This window comes from Antrostomus carolinensis, unplaced genomic scaffold (genome assembly GCF_000700745.2).
Source record: "Antrostomus carolinensis isolate BGI_N321 unplaced genomic scaffold, ASM70074v2 scaffold20011, whole genome shotgun sequence".
NCBI lineage: Eukaryota > Metazoa > Chordata > Aves > Caprimulgiformes > Caprimulgidae > Antrostomus > Antrostomus carolinensis.
Window position 1 is genome coordinate 10,750 of NW_010296547.1, and position 18,969 is coordinate 29,718.

General features: G+C 41.1%; 1 protein-coding gene across 1 annotated transcript; it reads left to right on the forward strand.

Moving 5' to 3' along the window:
* Window positions 1-4,797: 4,797 nt before the first annotated feature.
* SPOP (speckle type BTB/POZ protein) lies at window positions 4,798-18,668 on the forward strand. The gene is made up of 9 exons (XM_010178337.2): window positions 4,798-4,875; window positions 5,233-5,354; window positions 7,562-7,713; window positions 7,823-7,950; window positions 11,638-11,815; window positions 12,389-12,444; window positions 12,894-13,016; window positions 17,089-17,231; window positions 17,984-18,668. The coding sequence occupies exons 1-9, from the start codon at window positions 4,798-4,800 to the stop codon at window positions 18,126-18,128; spliced, it is 1,125 nt and encodes a 374-aa protein (XP_010176639.1). The 3' UTR covers window positions 18,129-18,668.
* The last annotated feature ends 301 nt before the right edge of the window (window positions 18,669-18,969 follow it).

An 18,969-nucleotide genomic window follows, 5' to 3' on the forward strand; every position in this document is an offset into this window, starting at 1 on the left:
TCCCTCCTCATTGATCCCTCATTTTCATGACATAAAGGGAGGTGTTACCATTAAATTTACCAATTTGTCTTCAAGAAGGACCCGCTGGAGTCTTTTAACTGTGTAGTTGCCTTTCCTGTTCAACCACTTCTCTGATGTGTGTGTGGAGTTTTCATTGCTTCAGTTTACCTGGAAGTAGAAGTTGTCTTGGAGAAAACTGCTTATTGCTGATAAATACCTTCCATGGAAGTGGGTTCCTTATCCAAACTGTTCTGGGTCTATTCCTTGTACTTATTCCAAAGCCAAGCAAGGAGAACAGCATTGTTCACAATGCTAATTATGTTCACAGTGTTAATTATGTGCACAAGTCCACAGGGCCTGGTGAGATTCACCCCAGAGTACTGAAGGAGCTAGTGGATGTTATGGCAGGACCCCTCTGGATCATCTGCCAAAGGCCTTAGGGGTCTGGGGAGATCCCTGCTAACTGGAAGCTGGTCAATGTTATTCCAGTTTATAAGAAGGGTGTGAGGGAAGAGCTGAGGAATTACAGACCTGTTGGTCTAGTCTCAGTTCCTGGAAAATTACAGAGAAGATTATACTGGGCACTGTTGAAAGGTGTTTAGAGAATAACGCAATCATCGGGCACAGCCAGCATGGGTTCACAAAGGGAAAGTCCTGTTAACTCATTTCATGTCCTCCTATGATGGGGTCACCAACCCACCTTGTGGGTGAAAAGCAGATGGTGGGTGTAGTTTTTTCTGGATTTTAGTGAGGCTTTTGATGATGTCCCTCATAGCATCCTTCTGGACAAGTTGTGGGGTGAGCAAGTTCACTGGGTGAAAGAGAGAGCTCAAAGGGTTGTGGTGAATGGGGCTACGTCTGGCTGGTGATCTGTCACCAGTGGTGTTCCTCAGGGTTCAATATATTTATCAATGATCTGAATGGAGGAGTTGAATGCACCATTAGCAAGTTGGCTGATGATACTGAACTAGGAGATGCTGTTGACTCTCTTGAGGGTCTGTACAATCTTGTGTATAGATTGGAGCATTGGGCAGTGATTAACAGGATGAAATTTAACAAGTTGAAATGCTGGATACTGCACCCAGGATGGAGTAACACCAGGCAGAAGTATAAACTGGGAGAGGAGTGGCTGGAGAGCAGCTCTGCAGGATGGGTTCTGGGGTTACTGGTTGGCATCAGGCTCAACAGGAGCCAGCAATGTGCAGCCAAGAGGGCAAACCCCATCCTGGGCAAAACCAGCTGGTCAAGAGAGATGATGATCCCACTGTATTCAGCTTTGGTGAGGCCTCATCTTGGAATACTGTGTATGATTCTGGGCCCCAAAATTGAAGAAGAATATGAAGTTCCTTGAATGCATCCAGAGGAGGACAACAAAGCTGGTGAAAGGGCTGGAAGGAACGTGCTGTGAGGAGCAGCTGAGGACTTTGGGCTTGTTTAGTTTGGAGAAAAGGAGGCTGAGGGGTGACCTCATTGCTCTCTGCAGCTTCTGAGGACGTGAAGATGGAGGTGCTGATCTCTTCTCCCTGGTATCCAGTGATAAGACATGTGGGAGTGGTTCAGAGCTGCACCAGGGGAGGTTTAGACTGGACCTTAGGAATAATTTCTTTACCAAGAAGGTGGTCAAACGCTGGAACAGGCTTTCTGGGGAGGTGGATGATGTCAGTGTTTGAGGCATTTTTGGACAGTGCCCTTAAAAAAAACCCAGGCTTTAACTTTTGGTCAGCCCTGAATTGGTCAGGTGGTAGGACTAGATGATGGTTGTAGGTCCCTTCCAGCTGAAGTAGTCTATTCTACTATATTATGGCCTCACGAGGTCACCAGGGAGACGCTAATCAAACACTCCAGCCATTCTCCAGGACGTGGAGCTCCAGGGTGTCTCGCAGTGATGGGCTGTGCCCACAGTCCCTGTTAGAAGGAAGATTTGAGTAGGTTTTTGTGGCTTGAGGTTTAATTCACACCTCCTGTTTCGCACCAGGTATGTGGGGAGATGTAAGGAGGGCTGTACTGGGGTTTCAGAGAACGCAGAAGTTACTCTAAGCTAAGTTATTTTAAATCATTTCTTCATCCCTCTAATGTTTCTTAAATAAAAGTTGCATTATTTCTCACTCTGCATAAGGAAGTATTTTAAAAGAGACCGGAATACTTCCGTGTTGCAAGTAGCTTGAGGACATGTTAGTTAAAAACTAAAAATCACTGAAAATTAACTACAATTTTAACCAAAAAAACCCCACAAAAAACTTAATTTCACATCCCACTCTTTCATTGATTCATTTTCCTTTCTTCTGGTCAAACCTTTTCATTAGGCTTAGCATCTTGTTGCTCAGCGTTCAGACAGGTTGCCATCGGTGAGGAGGTGAGTTTGAGAAGCTTCTTCCTTTCCCTGGCTGCTTTTTTTTTAGCTCTCAGGAATTTTGTGTCCCTGTCCTTTGTGCCTGTGCTACAAAACACATCACTGGAATAATGTTGATTAAAAATAGCTGTGAACAGAACAATGTAAGAGCCTGGGTGGAGTTGAGCAAATGCTTCTGTGAACCCTGAGGGGACAGGAAAAACTTGGGTTTCTGCTGCCCATAGACTTAAAACCAGCAAAAAGGCATCGTCCCCTCAGCTGTGGTGAGGAGGAGGTGGGGTTTTTGGGCTGGAATTTCAGATTTTATCTGTCCCTCAAAGACAGTGTGACTGGAGACAGTGAAGCAATGATGTCCTTGGAGGCAAGACTTGAGTGTTGCCCCTGGAAGGGCAGTTAGCCAAGTATTCCAAAGTAGTGTCTGCTAATTTTAACTTTATTTGAATGACACTGAGTGGTTTAATTGAATTTCTTTGGAGGAATTGTGGGAATTTTAAGTTTAATGTCATAAAATCTACAGCAAGTACCTAAAGTGCAGATTGGTGTTCTTTTCTTTTGAAATCAGCATTTTAAAATTATTTTTTTTTCCCTCTTTCCACATAAACAGCACAAACTGCAAATGCAAGAAGCTTGTAAAGCAGTTTGATCCGAGAGCACTTGGTTTTACCTTAGTCCTGGGTGCCTGTGGTTCAGATCTTTATGGAGTTAGTTGTTTACCCCTCAGCTTTGCTCCAGGAAATAAATTTAAGGAGTTAAACCTGCATCTCAACAGGGTTAAATACTTATTTCTTAGTTCCTGATAGTGAGTATCTATATTTTTTTTTCAGTGTTTACATGGACTCATTTGTGCTTTTTTAAATGAAATTAAACCTGAAATATCCCAGTCTTGTTTTACTGTTAGCTAATACCTGTGCACCAGTATTTCTGGGTACTTCCTGAAGGTCCATAGAACTCAAAACCTGAGTACAAGGCTGTAAACTGGAGCGGAGGCTGATGTGAGCCTTGCTGAGGTGAAATCTGCTCTGCCCCTGGAGCCTGGCCTCAAATCCAGACTGTACTTAAAGACTCCAAATTATATTGATGGTAGTTTGAGGGGAATTCTGTGCATATATGTTTATGTTCTTATTGTGAATATTCTCCTGTCATTTTGAGGTACAGGATTTTTAGGGGTATATTTATGCTTTCCTCCATTTCCTGTCAAAAAATAATGACTCTGCCTTCCTCAAGAGCCAGAGCTTGTGCTTTACTTTTCTCCCCCAACGAACATCAATATCAACCTTTATATTTCAAGCAATTCATATTGCAAGATAATGATTTTATGTCTTTTACTCATCCTTTTTTAATCCTTTCAAGGACAGAACTAACAGCAATGGTGTTCTCATGGTTCTCTGGTTGTCCTGTGCAGTAAGAGGAAGGCAGATAAATATCACCTGAAAAACAACAAAGTTTTTAGCAGAAGGCTGAACTGTAAGGCCTGTGATGCTTTTGTATCTGCCAGAGTTATGAATCCTAGTTTCTGAGTTCATCTTTGAAGATATTTTGTGTATTTGAGATCAGAGATGGATTTGATTATTCTATTTTTGGTTTAAAATCTCCATTCTGGTAACTAGGTTCCCGTTTTATCAGTTCTATCTATATTCATTCAGGTGTGTTGTGATGATTTTAACCCCATATGTTCTCTACAGGTGACAATTTGACTTGGCACTTAGACGTTGGGAACTTCACTAGCATAGAAAGGAAATGAGAATTTCCCTCTGTCCAAAAGGATTTGGTTTGAAGTAGAGAAATCATTACCAACACTTTCCCTAATAGCAAGGCTTCAGGAGAAGGTTTGAGCTACAGGAAATTATTCTGTTGATGTCAGTGGAGTCATCCTGAACCTAGGGTTCTGTCTTGCTGTTGAGTTTGGGTTGCATGTTGCTACCTGTAGCTTTTTCAGATGAAGAAATTCACTTGGCAAATCTGATCTCTGGTAGTCTGAGATTCTCAGAATGAAAATAGTAACTAAGTAGAGAGTTCAAATGGTGGCCTCAGGGTAAATAAATCCCAGTAAATAAATCCCAGTAGTAAATCCTAAGTCAAGTGGGGAGTCTACTGTTTTGAGTCTTGCACTCTTTAAAGGTTATTATATGCTAGGCTTATTCCTATAAGGAGCTTCAGTTTCAAAGAAGGAACAGAGGTGGTATATCCCCTCTTTGGGAAACATATAGTAGTGCTTGAAAATATTCAAATATAACATTGTATTTTGAAGATGCTGGCAGGGAGAGAGAAAGCATGATGGATTTAACTTGCATCTCATGTTAAAAGCAAGTTAAAAAAAACTCCTGAAGTTTTTTTTTCTGTTGTTCTAAATTTGGGTTTTTTCTCTTTTTGGGGACTTGACAGGGTGAAGTTCAATTATAAATTTTTTCTGCTGAGTTGTGAAATTCTGTTCAGTCTTCAAACTGGCGATGTCAAGGGTGCCGAGTCCTCCTCCTCCGGCAGAAATGTCGAGTGGACCTGTAGCAGAGAGCTGGTGCTACACTCAGGTAAGTCCACACTGTGATGAGATAATCCTGGTGTAGTGACATTAGAACCTGAAATTTATTCAAAACAAGTTTAGATTCTGGATTTCCAGATGATGTCATACTAGCTAGCAGTGAGTGTTCATCAAAGCAACAATGGAATGTTCCCCTCTACCTTTGGTAGAACTTTAGAGGGGACAATTGGTTGAAGTTGGAATGGTCCAGCTGCCACTGGCAGCCATTTCCAGACTGTTGTCTTGTACTTGGGATTATTTGTCACACAAATGACTCAGTAGAACTTCCAAATTTTCAGGTTTTGCCTTTAAGATGGCCAGGGTGAATGAGCATGACCCTAAACCGCCTATTATCCTTTGTTTTCAGATCAAGGTGGTGAAGTTTTCCTACATGTGGACCATAAACAACTTTAGCTTCTGCCGAGAAGAAATGGGTGAAGTCATCAAAAGCTCAACCTTTTCATCTGGAGCCAATGATAAACTCAAATGGTAAGAAATAGAGCAGAGAGGTTCACCCTGTTTGTACAACTCTGTGAAAGAATTTGGGGTTTTATAACAGAGAAAGTACCTAAAAAACGGCTCGTACTGCTCACAGGTTCTTGCTTCCAAGGATGTGCAACATAAGCACGGGGAGAATGTGTTTTTGCTTCAGCAGAGTGTTTGGACACACAAAACAATTGTGAGGATCATGGAATCATAGAATGGTTTGGGTTGGAAGGGACCTTAAAGCTCATCCAGTCCCAACCCCCCTGCCAGCAGCAGGGACACCTTCCACTAGACCAGGTTGCTCAAAGCCTCATCCAACCTGGCCACAAACACTTCCAGGGAGGAGCAGCCACAGCTTCTCTGGCCAACCTGGGACACTGTCTCACCACCCTCACACCAAAGAATTTCTTCCTCACATCTCGGCTCCATCTCCCCTCTGCCACTTTCAAGCCATCACCCCTTGTTTTGTAATTAACTGCCCTCATAAAAAGTCCTTCCCCAGCTTTCTTGTAGCCCCTTCAGGTACTGGGAGGCCACTAGAAGGTCTCCCCAGTGTCTTCTCTTCTCCAGGCTGAACAGCCCCAACTCTCTCAGCCTGTCCTCACAGCAGAGCTGCTCCAGCCCTCATATCATCTTTGTGGCCTCCTCTGGACTTGTTCTAACAGGTCCAGGTCTCTCTTGTGTTGGGGGCTCCAGCACTGGAGGCAGCACTGCAGGTGGGGCCTTACAAGAGCAGAGTAGAGGGGGAGAATCACCTCCCTCGACCTGCTGCCCACGCTGATCTGGCTGTTGGGAGTGTTTCTCTGGTAATGGAAAATATCAGAAGTAATAGATGCCATAGGTGGAAGGGAAAGTACATCTGACCTTGGAGCAGAGACATGCTGTGGAGGATTATTAATGTCTTAAGTTTGCTTGTTTGGTTTTTTTACTGACATTTATCTTAACAAGTTCTTATAAACCAATGAGAGTCCACAGCCAGTATATTCAAGCTCTATTTCAGCCTCCTGGTTTCAGTCCCTAATACTCCATGTTATTAAAAAGATAATTTTTGTCTACACTTTAAATCCTACAATTTCAGACTATTGCTACTGTGTCACCATTCTCTTCATGGGAGCTTTTTGTGAATTGAGAAACTTAACACAGAGATGATCCAAGTGACAAATGTTCTGTAACTCCTTCTGCCCAGGAGTTTGTGCTTCTGAAAGATGACATTATTTTTGCCCTTTTCCTTTCCTTTAGAATCTTTTTTATCTTCCCTGAGTTCTCAGGTAATTTCCAGTAATTCAGAGCAGACTTTGGTCCGAATGTGTATCTACTGTGAGTCATTTCTGACCTAGGAGATCCATGGACAACTGGTTCCTATTTTATCCCTTCTTGCTGATGTTAGCATGTTTCTTTAAACCTCCTTAGTACAGATTGTGGCAAACCACAAGATAATTTAGTGTGTGTGTGTGTGTGTATGATACAGTTTGTGTTCCCTTCCTTTGGGTGGCAGACCTGTGCTTTCCTTGGACTGCTTTTTGTTGTTAAATGACTTACCTTTGTAACCTTTGCTAGTCAGATCTCATTCTAATGTCTAGATCTTTCTGATTTTGTTTTTTTTTGTCCTTATGTGTTTGAGCTGTTAGTCATTTGGCCTAGTTCTTGCTTTTTGTTAGATTCTGTGTCAAGTGAGTTAGTCTCTTCCTGCACTTGCTACCTTTTCTTCACACAGAAGTGTGAAGAAAATACCCTAGTATTATGTTTTTGAGAAACTACCAACCTTCCAGAAATGCATTTTTCCTTTCAATTACTTCATGTGGAATTTTATTTCCCTTTTTTCTGGATTTGTTGCACTTCTTCGAATCCATTGCTTCCATTCTCCTGTTTCTTTCAATTTCTTTTTATGAAAGTTGACATCCAGGTTGCTTTTCAGTAATTTAAACCATACTCCTCCCCTCTTTTCCCCTGTGGTTTTTGTTTTTGAATTGGTTTGCCCACAGTTACTGCCTGTATGTTATTAATCTGTGCTGGGGATGTTGCATGAGGCTGACTGCAACATGTAGTTCCACTCTATTTACCTATGTATTATTTCTTTGTGGTTCAGTGACTGTTAGAACTATTTGCTGTACATTTTATTGTGAAAATTCCACAATGCCCTTTCTTTGAAAGCTGTGAGTGACCTGCCAAAAACTGTTCCTGACGTCTCATTCCAATGCTTGCTTCTACAGGTGTTTACGTGTGAACCCAAAAGGCTTGGATGAAGAAAGTAAAGATTATCTATCCCTCTATCTGCTGCTGGTGAGCTGTCCAAAAAGTGAAGTTCGAGCAAAGTTCAAATTCTCCATCCTCAACGCTAAGGGAGAAGAAACAAAAGCAATGGGTGTGTAAAAACTCTTTCTGTCTGATGGGGTCACTTGTTTGTCTTTTGCTGTTTGATCAAGTGAGTCACTCAGCTGGTGTTTGAAGCACCCGTGTATCTTTTCTTCCAGAGAGCCAGCGAGCCTATCGATTTGTACAAGGCAAGGACTGGGGATTCAAAAAATTTATTAGAAGAGACTTTCTTTTGGATGAAGCCAATGGACTTCTTCCAGATGACAAACTCACTCTCTTCTGTGAGGTAAGTCTTTCTGTACAGCTGAAAGAATAACAGTTCCATTAGCTTAAGGTAGATGTGACCTTATTTTTCATCATTGCTTTTAAGGAGTCAGAGGTGTCAGGAGAAATACTGGATGTTTATATGGCACTTAGATTTTTATTTGTGTGTGTGTGCATGTGCCTGTGTGGCTGGTGGTTTTTTCTGCATGTGATTCATCACATGTCACTTCCATTTATTTTTATTTGTCTTTTACCTGTGATGATGCATGTTTGATTATCACTTCACTTCTGATTTAGTATTACCATCCATCTGTTTGTACTCCTTAATTTGAAACTCACTTGGGATAGTAACCAACACAAGCTCTGTAGTGGAAACTGGCCCACTCATTACTTGGCTACTGAATTAAGAAGAGTTTTCTGTATTTTTCTAAGTGTGTCTATACAGCAAAAAAAAAAAAAGAGAAATTTCAGACAAATTTGAGGTAAATGAATTTTCTAGTAACCACAGGTTTCTGTTCATTGTGTTTGTATTTTTCTAAACTGCTCACAAAAATATTATTTCACTAATACTTATTTCAGAGAAAGATGCAGACAGTTATTTCTAAAACTAGATATTTAAGTTTAGAAACCTTAATGAGCAAATGTAAACTGTCTAATTTAGTATCTTCAGAGCTTCTGCTGTTTTGTTTCCATTGTCTTTTTAACTGCAAAATACCTCCTGTAGCTGTGATTTTTGCCAGAAGACAGGTAGAACAAGTTGTTCTCTCTTTGGATCTCCTGCAGTGTTTTTTATGGAAGTCTTTTCTTTTGCTATGTTTCCTTTCAAGAGTGAACGAAATGCTTCAGTCCAAGTTGTTTGACAGCTGTTTGGGTCTTTAGTTTGGGGTTCTGTTTTGTTTAGCCATCATAAACATGCATATATTTAAAATAACAAACATCTCCTAAAGGATCTGTATTAAATCAGTGGCATAAATTATTATTGTCATGCAAGGAGCCCTTCCTTTAACACTTGGAGCAATATAGGGGGAGAAGACAGTGTCTTGGATGACACCTCTGTAGATCTGACAATTACTCTTTCCTTCATGATAAAAAGAGCCAGAAAACTTCTAACTTGTGGAGTTTCACTCCACAATTAATGTCTGGGAAGGCAATTTGTGAGGTGTGATGTAGATAAACCTGAGATCCACCAGTAGTCTTGGCAACCAGTGCTAATTCAAGTCAGTCCACTCTTTACTGAATTACTCCCTTCAAAAGCTTCAGCTCAGTGGTTTTGTTTGTTCTGAATGAAGAGACAACTTGCTGCTGCCTTCACCTGGCCTTGATATCTTCTGTTTTCTATTTCAGTTTGTTCTACAGTCTAGCATGGAAGAAATCTGCAATTCAGTGATATCAAGAGGGGAACATTTTACTGTCTGGAACAGTGTAGCAAGAACTTCCAACAGCTTAGTTTTGGGATTTCCCCCCCCCCCCCCCCCCCCCGCTTTTTTTTAATTTTCTTTTTTTTTTTTCCCTGAGCTTATAAGTTTCTGAGCATGTAAACCAGGGTGCCATGTGCTCTCCTAATGCTTCCCTGCTGGCCACAGGTGCCGAGTGATGCTGTTCATATCTGGACTTTCAGCAAGCATGTTTTGTATGTAGCAACTGTCTAAGGAGTTAACAAGCATCTCAACATCCAGTACTGCTATGTGGGGATATGTTGGGAGTTTTCTGTAGACCAGAAGGTTGCTGAGTGTCTCTGCTGTACCTTCTCATTGCTTTATTAAAGTTAAAAGGAGAAAACCTTTTACTTTCTGCTCATGTTCGGTGCTGAACATGGATAATGCCTTGCTGAAAATGCTGTTAAGGCAGAGAATTATGTTCCTTGTCAAACACTTCAAATCTGACCTCATTTAGTTGTCAGTTTGGGGATTTTTTGGCCTCTGTTTTGCTGGTGGAGTTGGTTGTTCATATCCCAGCTGCATTACTTTTTGCTGTTTAAATTATTTTCCAACATTATAGGTAAATGTAGTTCTGGTAAATCTCCAAGAAGACGGTGTTCCCAAAGTTATGGTAATAGCTCCCTTCTGAGCTAGGTACCATTGGTTCCTTTGCTAAGATACTGGAAAGAACTTAAGGAAAACCTTATCTATTTTGACCTCTAAGGCTGGTCACCACTTGGAATCTACCAGACTAAACTCCTTATGTAAAAAGCCGTGTAACAGGTTTTCATGGCAGTAACTGACTTTTTTCCATGTATTTATTGGTTGATTTATTTGGAGGAGGATTTATTTGTTGATTTGAGACACAGTTTGCAAACCTTTTTGGCTGGCCTATAATCAGTATTGAACCACCAGCAAGTGATCTACGTCTTAGAATTCTTTTTTAATGAATCTGATGAGTTTTCCTCTGTCCTTGAGTCCATGTTGCTGGTCTAGATGTCCCAGAGCAAAAAGATTTTGTATCTGTCAAAGGCATGATGAAGAATATTAGCTTCCTCACACTTGCTGTGACTAATCACTAGTGTCCTTTGGCAAGCAGCATCTGGTATTTGTTTGATTTTGAGTGTTGTATAGTTTATACAACACGTGTCTGCCATGAGAAACCCACTGGAGGTTTCTTAAGAGTTGAGGTATGTGCTGTCAGCAGGTTTTTTGTTTTTTTTCTGTGGAAGATCTCTCTCGCTTCATCATTTACTTCTCCTTTTACATAACTGTGAAGCTTCCTTTGCCATCCATTATTCTTCTTGGCCCATTTATTATGAATAAAACTGAAATTTAACTTGGATTTGACAGCAAATCCAGGAAATAGTCTCACATATGCTTCCCTGTCCATCAGCTTCTTCCTTTCTTCTTTGTTATAGCAGGGTAGTATTAGTCACTCTGATTTGTTTCTAATTGAAGTCTGCTGTAGGAGGTGTACAATTTACTGCCTGTTTAACAATAATGGTTCAGTGCTGAATAGGTTCTTCACGAACAGTTCCCTTTGTGTAGGTTGTTCATCAGCCACTATGGTGAGGTATGGCCCCTGCCTACCCGTGTCTCCTTCAGAGCAGGTGATAAGGAATCTATCTGCCTTCTCCAGATCTTCCTCATTACTTGACATAAAACTGCTTTTTTAAACTTACTGTTTAGATTGGTGGTTTTTTATTATTATTTTATTTCATCATTTAATGGAAGCATTGAACTTTCCAAGAAATTTAGAACCAGAAGCAACAAGACATTGGGGAGGGCAGGGGGTGTCAGACACTGCCCTTGCATACATGCTTAGTTATAGAAGCTCTCTGTATACTTCATTTTCATTTGTACTGCTGTCTGTATTGCATTATTGATTGGGGAGATTTTCAGGGTGTTGATAGAAGGAAAAAAACTAGGTCAGGTATGATGTTTGTAAAGGCAGAAAAATAAGATTCCGCTTCCTTAGGAAATAATCTAATAAAATTATGATTAAATTGCATAGAAGTGCTGTTAATTTGGAGTTGAGAAGAATATCTGCTGGTGTGATTTAGGACTTGGGACAGACACTCTGGAAGAGCAGAGTTGAGGTAGGGTAGAAAGGATGTCTTAAAAATATAGCGATTTCCAGTCATACAGTGATTCTGCTTGAGAGGTGTGGGCTTTGCTTTGCATTTCCTTTTACTTACCCTGGAAAGAAAAACTTCCTGTAGGGACATTAAGTTTTCCAGTGTGGATTTTTGAGTTTTTTGGGTTGTTTGCTTTCTTTTCTCCTCCAGGTCAGTGTGGTACAGGACTCTGTCAATATCTCTGGCCAGAACACTATGAACATGGTGAAGGTACCGGAGTGCCGCTTGGCAGATGAGTTGGGAGGACTCTGGGAGAATTCCCGCTTCACGGACTGCTGCCTGTGCGTTGCAGGCCAGGAGTTCCAGGCTCACAAAGCCATACTAGCAGGTCGGTATTGAGCTGGATGAGCCTTAGCAGGATAGGAGACAACAAGTGGGGTTTGGTTGGTTTTTTTTTTTTGAGTTACTTCATCTTTAAAGGAGGCTTCTGCAGCTATTTTGACTGCAGAGCTGTAGTAAAAAATCAGTTTATGAACTGTTATGGGTAGAGAATATCTACTTGGTTTTTTAATTGCTGTCTCCTGCTATGGTGAGGATGGTAGGAGGATTATTCTGTGGCTGTAGTGTATTATAATGTATTCCTAGAGCATTTGTCAGAAGTTACCACATTTCCAAAGAAATAATTTCTTGTAAAATCAAGAAACTTACCATCCCTGTGCTCTTCAGACTTGTTTTGAAAGGACTTAAGAAGTTCTCCCATACCCAGTTTGAAGCTACATTGACCACATTGCATCACGTCACATCTTCAGCAGTTGTGCTGAATTTGTCCTGGCTACTACAGGAGAATTTTTCATGTGTTAAGTAGCAGGACAGTTGTTGAGGTGTTGGCAGGCTGCACTTAGCTCCTCCTAAAGAGTAAAAGAAGGTCTCTAACTGTGTTTTATTTTCCCCACTGCCGTAGCGCGTTCCCCGGTTTTCAGCGCCATGTTTGAGCATGAGATGGAAGAGAGTAAAAAGGTAAGTTCCTGAAGGAAGGAGAACTTGTGCAGCTAGGTGAATAGCTCTGTAGTCAACTCTTAGCATCACTGGTCAGGTAACTTTCTTAGGTAGTGTTTGTGACTATTGTCACCTTTTAACTGTTTTTCTTACATTAGATGCAGGTCTCTGCTTCAACTGTCCTGAAGGGAGGAAGAAAGGGATCAAGGAGGCAATTGTTACCTTTGTTACTCTTGGGGAAAAAAAAACTGGGGTGGGATAGGGAGAAGTAGAGAATGTGAAATACAATTTAGAATTTTTCTTATTCCATCCACATCTTTTTCTTTTTTTTTTCTTTCTTTTCTTTTTTTCGCAAGTAGTACATGTTCTAAATAGTTTGTAGCAAATTTCTGAATACTAAAAGAGCTTGGGTAAAAAGAAACCTTTAGCATCTTGTCAGGATCTTAATAAGCTTCATTTTTCTGATACAGAATCGGGTTGAAATCAATGATGTGGAGCCTGAAGTTTTTAAGGAAATGATGTGCTTTATTTACACGGGGAAGGCACCAAATCTTGACAAAATGGCTGATGACTTGCTGGCAGCTGCTGACAAGGTACAGTTGGGATTTTATGGGTGTTCAGAGAACCAGGAATGAAACGTGCCTTGATTTTTACACAATGCTTTTTGGAAATGACTGCAGTAAGCTTTTCAAGTGGTCATTGTGGTTGGGCAGTTTCTTTGAATTGGTTGTGGCTTATAGGTAAACCTGAATGTGTTATAGATACGTGTAAGATACCTGTAGCTCTATAGATACATATCTTAACATTTAACAGTCAGGAATTTCTGTCTCTACTGTTCATTTTTAAGCATTTTCTTAAAATTTCAGAGGACATCTCTATTCAGCATAATCTAACATAAGAACTGGGGGTGAGAAGATAATTTCAAGGTGGACCTGGCACTATTTTTTAATTTTATTTTTTTTTTTTTAGTGTGATTGTTACCAAATCTCAAAAGCAGTGATCTGTCTTGGCAAACAGGGCTTGCTTCTCCTTCTGCTCTGGCTGGTATCAGCAACTTCAAGAGATGCTCTAAAGTGATGGATAGCCGAGAGTGGGAAGGTCCTGTTGTTTATTTTCTTTTTGCAGTGGCAGTCCCTGCTGTTTGAGAGAAGGGGTACAACTGGAGGAAGCCCTGTTGCCTAACCAGTCTGTGGTTTTGCAGGGTCCTTGGCCAAGGGAGGTGTTGGGGATGGTCTGACTGGAAGGCTGCTGGTAGTCCCCGTGTAGCAGGCACAGCGCTGTGGCCTTGCCAGCCAGCCAGCCAGCCACTGCCTCCTTCCCTTTGCAGCACCAAGGACGGAAGAAAGAGCTCTGCTGGCCAGTGAGCCGTGTTAACCAGTGAAAATTCATTATATATAACCACAATTTTATTTCCTTTTTTCTTTTTTCTTTTTTTTTTCTTTTTTTTTTCTCTTAAAAGTGAACTTAGTGCTGGTGAACGATGCCAGTTTGACAGCACTGGAGACTAAAGTCCTGAATTTATCCATCGAACAGGTTCAGCACGGGTAGCAGCAGTGCAAGATTCTCCACACTGCCCTGCCAATGTGCCTCAACTCTGACCTGGAGGGACCACCTCTAGGGGTGAGAGCGTAGTTCAGTCTCCATGCTTCTTCAGTCCTTGGATTCTCTTGTGGGTGCCAGTTAGGGTGGTGGATTTTAAGATGTGGATGCATGTAACCTTATTCCACGCAACCACCACATGGCCATTAAATTCCCTGTCACTGCAGACCTGGGCTTCATCAAAAATGCTGATTTTTAGAGGTGAAATGCTCCATATGCCATTATTAGGCCACTGCAACTAGAATTAAAATGGGAAATAATGCAAGGAGATTCTTGGCCTGATTATAATCATTGCCACATATTTTATTCAATATTTAAAGAGTATTGATTGAGAGCTCACATACCATCTTTAACTGAGACAAGAGTAAGTAAGAAGCAGTACATTAAGGACAGAGTAGGCTTTAACTTTGAGTTTCCTGCCTTTTAATGTAGGTTGTTGGTTTTTTTTTCCTTTTAAACTCATTGTGTGTCTTTTAAAAGCAGAAATAAAAAAATCTTTCATGAAAGCACATAAAACATCTAATATTTACTCAAGAGACTGAAACAGCTTCTTCTGAGTTCCTCCTGTCTCTTGGGGAAAATATGTAATTAGACCAAAACCAAAACAAAGCACGTCTTCTCAACCCAGGAGATAACTATTTCAGCCTCTTGGGTGGGTACACTATTAGGTAGGGTGATTTTTTTTTTTTTAAAGTGTAATTAAGAAAGGGGGGAAGGGGAAATCTTGATACCTGAGAGACCAGAATGGCTACTTTTGCCCAACTATGTAATTAGAAGCTGAGCTATTTGTAGTGAAAATTGAAATAAAAATTGTACATGCGTGGAGGAGAATACTCAATTTACAAAAGGAATAATTTTAAGCTTCGTTTGCTGCATTTTAAGCTCCTGACAGACAATAATATAAACTAATGGCTTGCCCCTCATTTGAAACTGTTTTAGTTATTGATACAGATTAAGCAAGTAAATTTGATTTGCCTTCTCAGATGTTCTGGTGGGAGAAAACTGTCCTGGTTATGAGTGCCATGCCTCAATTGAAGTAATTATTATCGCCAAGTCTTAAGTGGAAAAAAATGTTTTTATAATCTAAAATTACTCATTTAAATTTAATCGTAATGGGATGAAAATCTCAATCAGAGTATAAAATCAATTTATAGTAATAGTGCTTATCGTATGGCGAGTGCTCCTGTCGTCATGCAGATGAGCTTGTTGACAGCTCTCTGTTCAGGTCGACGGAGCAGTCCTTGCAAATCTGGTCTCTTTTCCAAATGTGGCCTCGCATACTGAAGAACCTGTATACTGTGTCACAGAATCACAGGATGTTGGGGATTGGAAGGGACCTCGAAAGATCATCCAGTCCAACCCCCCTACCAGAGCAGGAACCTCAATGAGATCACACAGGAAGGTGTCCAGGCGGGGTTTGAATGTCTCCAGAGAAGGAGACTCCACACCCTCCCTGGGCAGCCTGTCCCAGGGCTCTGGCACCCTCACTGGAAAGAAGTTTCTTCTCAAATTTAAGCAGAACCTCCTGTGTCCCAGCTTACATCCATTGCCCCTTGTCCTACCATTGGGCATCACTGAGAAGAGCCTGGCTCCATCCTCCTGACATTCACCCTTTAGATATTTATAAACATTAATGAGGTCACCCCTCAGTCTCCTCTTCTCCAAGCTAAAGAGCCCCAGCTCCCTCAGCCTTTCCTCAGCAGGGAGATGCTCCACTCCTTTAAGTTGTCCAAAGAAGCCTTATAAACAATATGAAGGATACTTTCAAATGCAGTTATCTGTCAGATAAAAAAATTAAACAATCTTAAAGATTATTTTTTTTAGAAATGTCACTCAATTTGAAGTCGTAACATGGAGGAGACTTAACTCTGTTTAGTCTTTAGGACAATTTATGTAGCACTAATGTTATTACTCATATAAGAACTGCATTAGAATTTGCTACTCGCCTAATCCCTGTGAAATATAATCATGGTGTCTAGAATATTCAGAAACATTCAGAAATACTGTCTGTTTCATCCAAAGAACTGCAAACCCCCTAATCAGATCACACACACCAGGATTTTCGGAAGTATCTCAGTGTCACAGTTCCCAGCTATGATACTCGAACAGATTGAGGTTTGGGTTTCATTTTTTCATAACCACTGGCTTAAAGTTTCCTGAGTTTTCACCTTCCTGAAGTCTGCCCGAGACCACTGTGTGGCTTTTGAAAATCTTGTCTGTGTGGTTCAGTTCTGACTGAAGTGCTGCAGAAAGGAGAGTGAAATGTATTAGACAGCACTCTTCTGAGCATATCCTTTGAATTTCTGAAACCATTGACATGGCCTAACCCTGTGGATCTAAAAAATGTTGAGGCAAATGCACAATTGAATGGTAGAAACTCTTAGATTGAGAATGTGAAGTTAGGGGAGAGCTTTTGCCAGGGCATTACAGACATGCTGTGATGTTTTGTTTCCAGCTGGGTAGTCACAAGAAAGCAGGGACATTTGTTTAACATTTTAGTATTAAAGTAGTAGCATGTACTTGAGCAAGGCTGATCTTTACGTGCAGGTCATTAATGGCAAAGAAATTTGAGTGAAAGCTGCCTAAACATCAGTGGAACACCTATGGAGCATTCACTGTTAGATAGATCTTCCCATTGAACCCGGGTAATACTGTCATGCACTAACAGAGTGAGAATAAAGATTTGGCTTTAGCATTCTGTGCCTTGAAGTAACTGAGATAGGAAGTATTACAAGTGACCTGAAATTCTCATTTCAAAGCATGAATGCAGCACTAATAAGCCTGTAACACCAGAAGGCCGGGATGAGAGTCATGGTGGGTATGTTTCCTCTCCATTGCTTTTCCTCAGGGTGGGCACATCATGATTCTCCTTTTTTGTTTGTTTTTGTTTTCTTTTTTCTTTGCTGATTGCTACTTTTTTGAGTACAGTTCAGATGCATATAGCAAAGCAAAGAGGTCTGTTCAGCATAATAGAGTAGTTTGTTACTGAAGAGTGAAGGAGCACAAGTAAAGCTTCACGTCAGGTGTTTTCTTCTTTGTAACTGTACTTTGACTTGTATTTTGCAGTACGCTCTCGAACGTCTGAAGGTGATGTGTGAGGATGCACTGTGCAGTAACCTGTCTGTGGAAAATGCAGCTGAGATCCTCATTCTGGCTGACCTACATAGTGCTGATCAACTGAAAACTCAAGCAGTGGACTTCATTAACTAGTGAGTTTACTTCTGTTCCAGGCTGTAGCAAATCTAGAGGAGAGTGTTGGTTATTAGCAGTAGAGTTCAGAACTCGTGAACTGTCATGTACAGGGGAGATTCTCCTCTATTATTTTTTCTGTTTTTAGTTCTTCTGTTGTAATCCTTTATTTATCTGGCATCCCAGAAGTGACAGTGCCCTAAGGGCAGATTAGTCTTGTCCTGCTGGGACTGTTGAGAGTGTGCAGCAGGACTGTCTCTGTGAGCTCTTCCAGATCTCTTCCTAAGAGCACAAGAACTTACACGTAGTAGAAAATCAGGTAGTCCCTGATATTAAGGGACTATTTTTAACCTGTAGTATAACAAACTTTTCAGTAGATGTAAAATGACTACCAACTAGTTCTGATGTCTGGAAACATTTTTAGTCCTGTTTGTCAGTAAATACAGTTTTTCTCAGTATTTTCTTTACTGATTTAAAATACTTCTATACTGGGTGGGTAGTAAACATAAACACTGTGTTCCTGCTGTCCTCCACCTGGGATCCTGTATGTTTAAGCTTTTCATCCTTAAGTTAAAGGGCTGTCCAGTGTACAATTGTGCAAGCAGAGCCAAAACCTGCAGTCTTCACAAAAGACACCTAACACACATCCAGAGCAATCCTAAAACAATACACTGAAAATGTCAGGTTTCTCAGGCATGTGGAAAAAAATCTACTTAGTTAATCCCTCTTATCCCCAGTCCATAACTTCAGATTTATTCTCTCTTCTTTCTAGTCATGCTTCTGACGTCATGGAGACATCGGGCTGGAAGTCTATGGTAGTGTCACATCCCCATTTGGTGGCTGAGGCATATCGCTCTCTGGCCTCTGCACAGTGTCCCTTTCTGGGACCCCCACGTAAGCGACTGAAGCAATCCTAAAGTCCTGCCTGTCAGACCACCCCATGTTTTTCTGGAAGCAGCATCACCTGATGCTGCTGTAACCTTGACCACCAGGTAGACAGCGAAATCTGTGGAGCTTTTACTCTGTTGTTGGGGGGAAGAGACTGCTTCGTGACACCCAGACTTTTTAAAACAGCACCAAGTAACTTGGGGAGAGGGGGGAGGGTGGGCCTGGGGCTCTGGGGCTGTTCAACCTAATGAATCCCTGTCGCTGCATCGTCTGTGTGTTCCCTTCGACTTGGCTGAGTCAATTAAGTACAGGGTTTGGTTTAGGTACCGACCCAAGTCAGAATAACCCAGCAGTGGTACTGGGGAAAACAACGTCTCTGCGTCTGGCAGCACAGAACAAATCGTCAGATGCCTGGAGCAAGAGGACATTTTAGCTTTGGAGAGTGTTGAGGGGTTAAAAAGAATTCCCAGTGAAATTCTGGAAAGGAAGTACCTGATGGGAGCTCCAGTAGTATTTATATATAAAAAAAAAAGAGAATTTAAGTCCTTCCAGCTGAGCTAAAAACTGGACCTTTGTGTAACTCCTTATTGCCATCCAGCAACAAGAAGATCAGTTTCTCTGTTAGTAGCACTTGTATGTTAATTAAAAAAAAAAGAAAAAAAAAAAAGAAGAAAAAAAAAGAAAAGAGAAAAAAAAAAAAGAAAAAACCCTACCTTTTATAAAATGACAGGTTGAAGTGAAAGGGGACAGTGAAAGGCTCTGTGTTCTGGAGGGTGTGAAGAGACTGAAGGCAGCCTTTGGCAAGTCTGTATTGGTTTTGAAAGGACTTGAAATTCCTTGATCTGGAGCGTGCTGTCCGACAAGATCAAC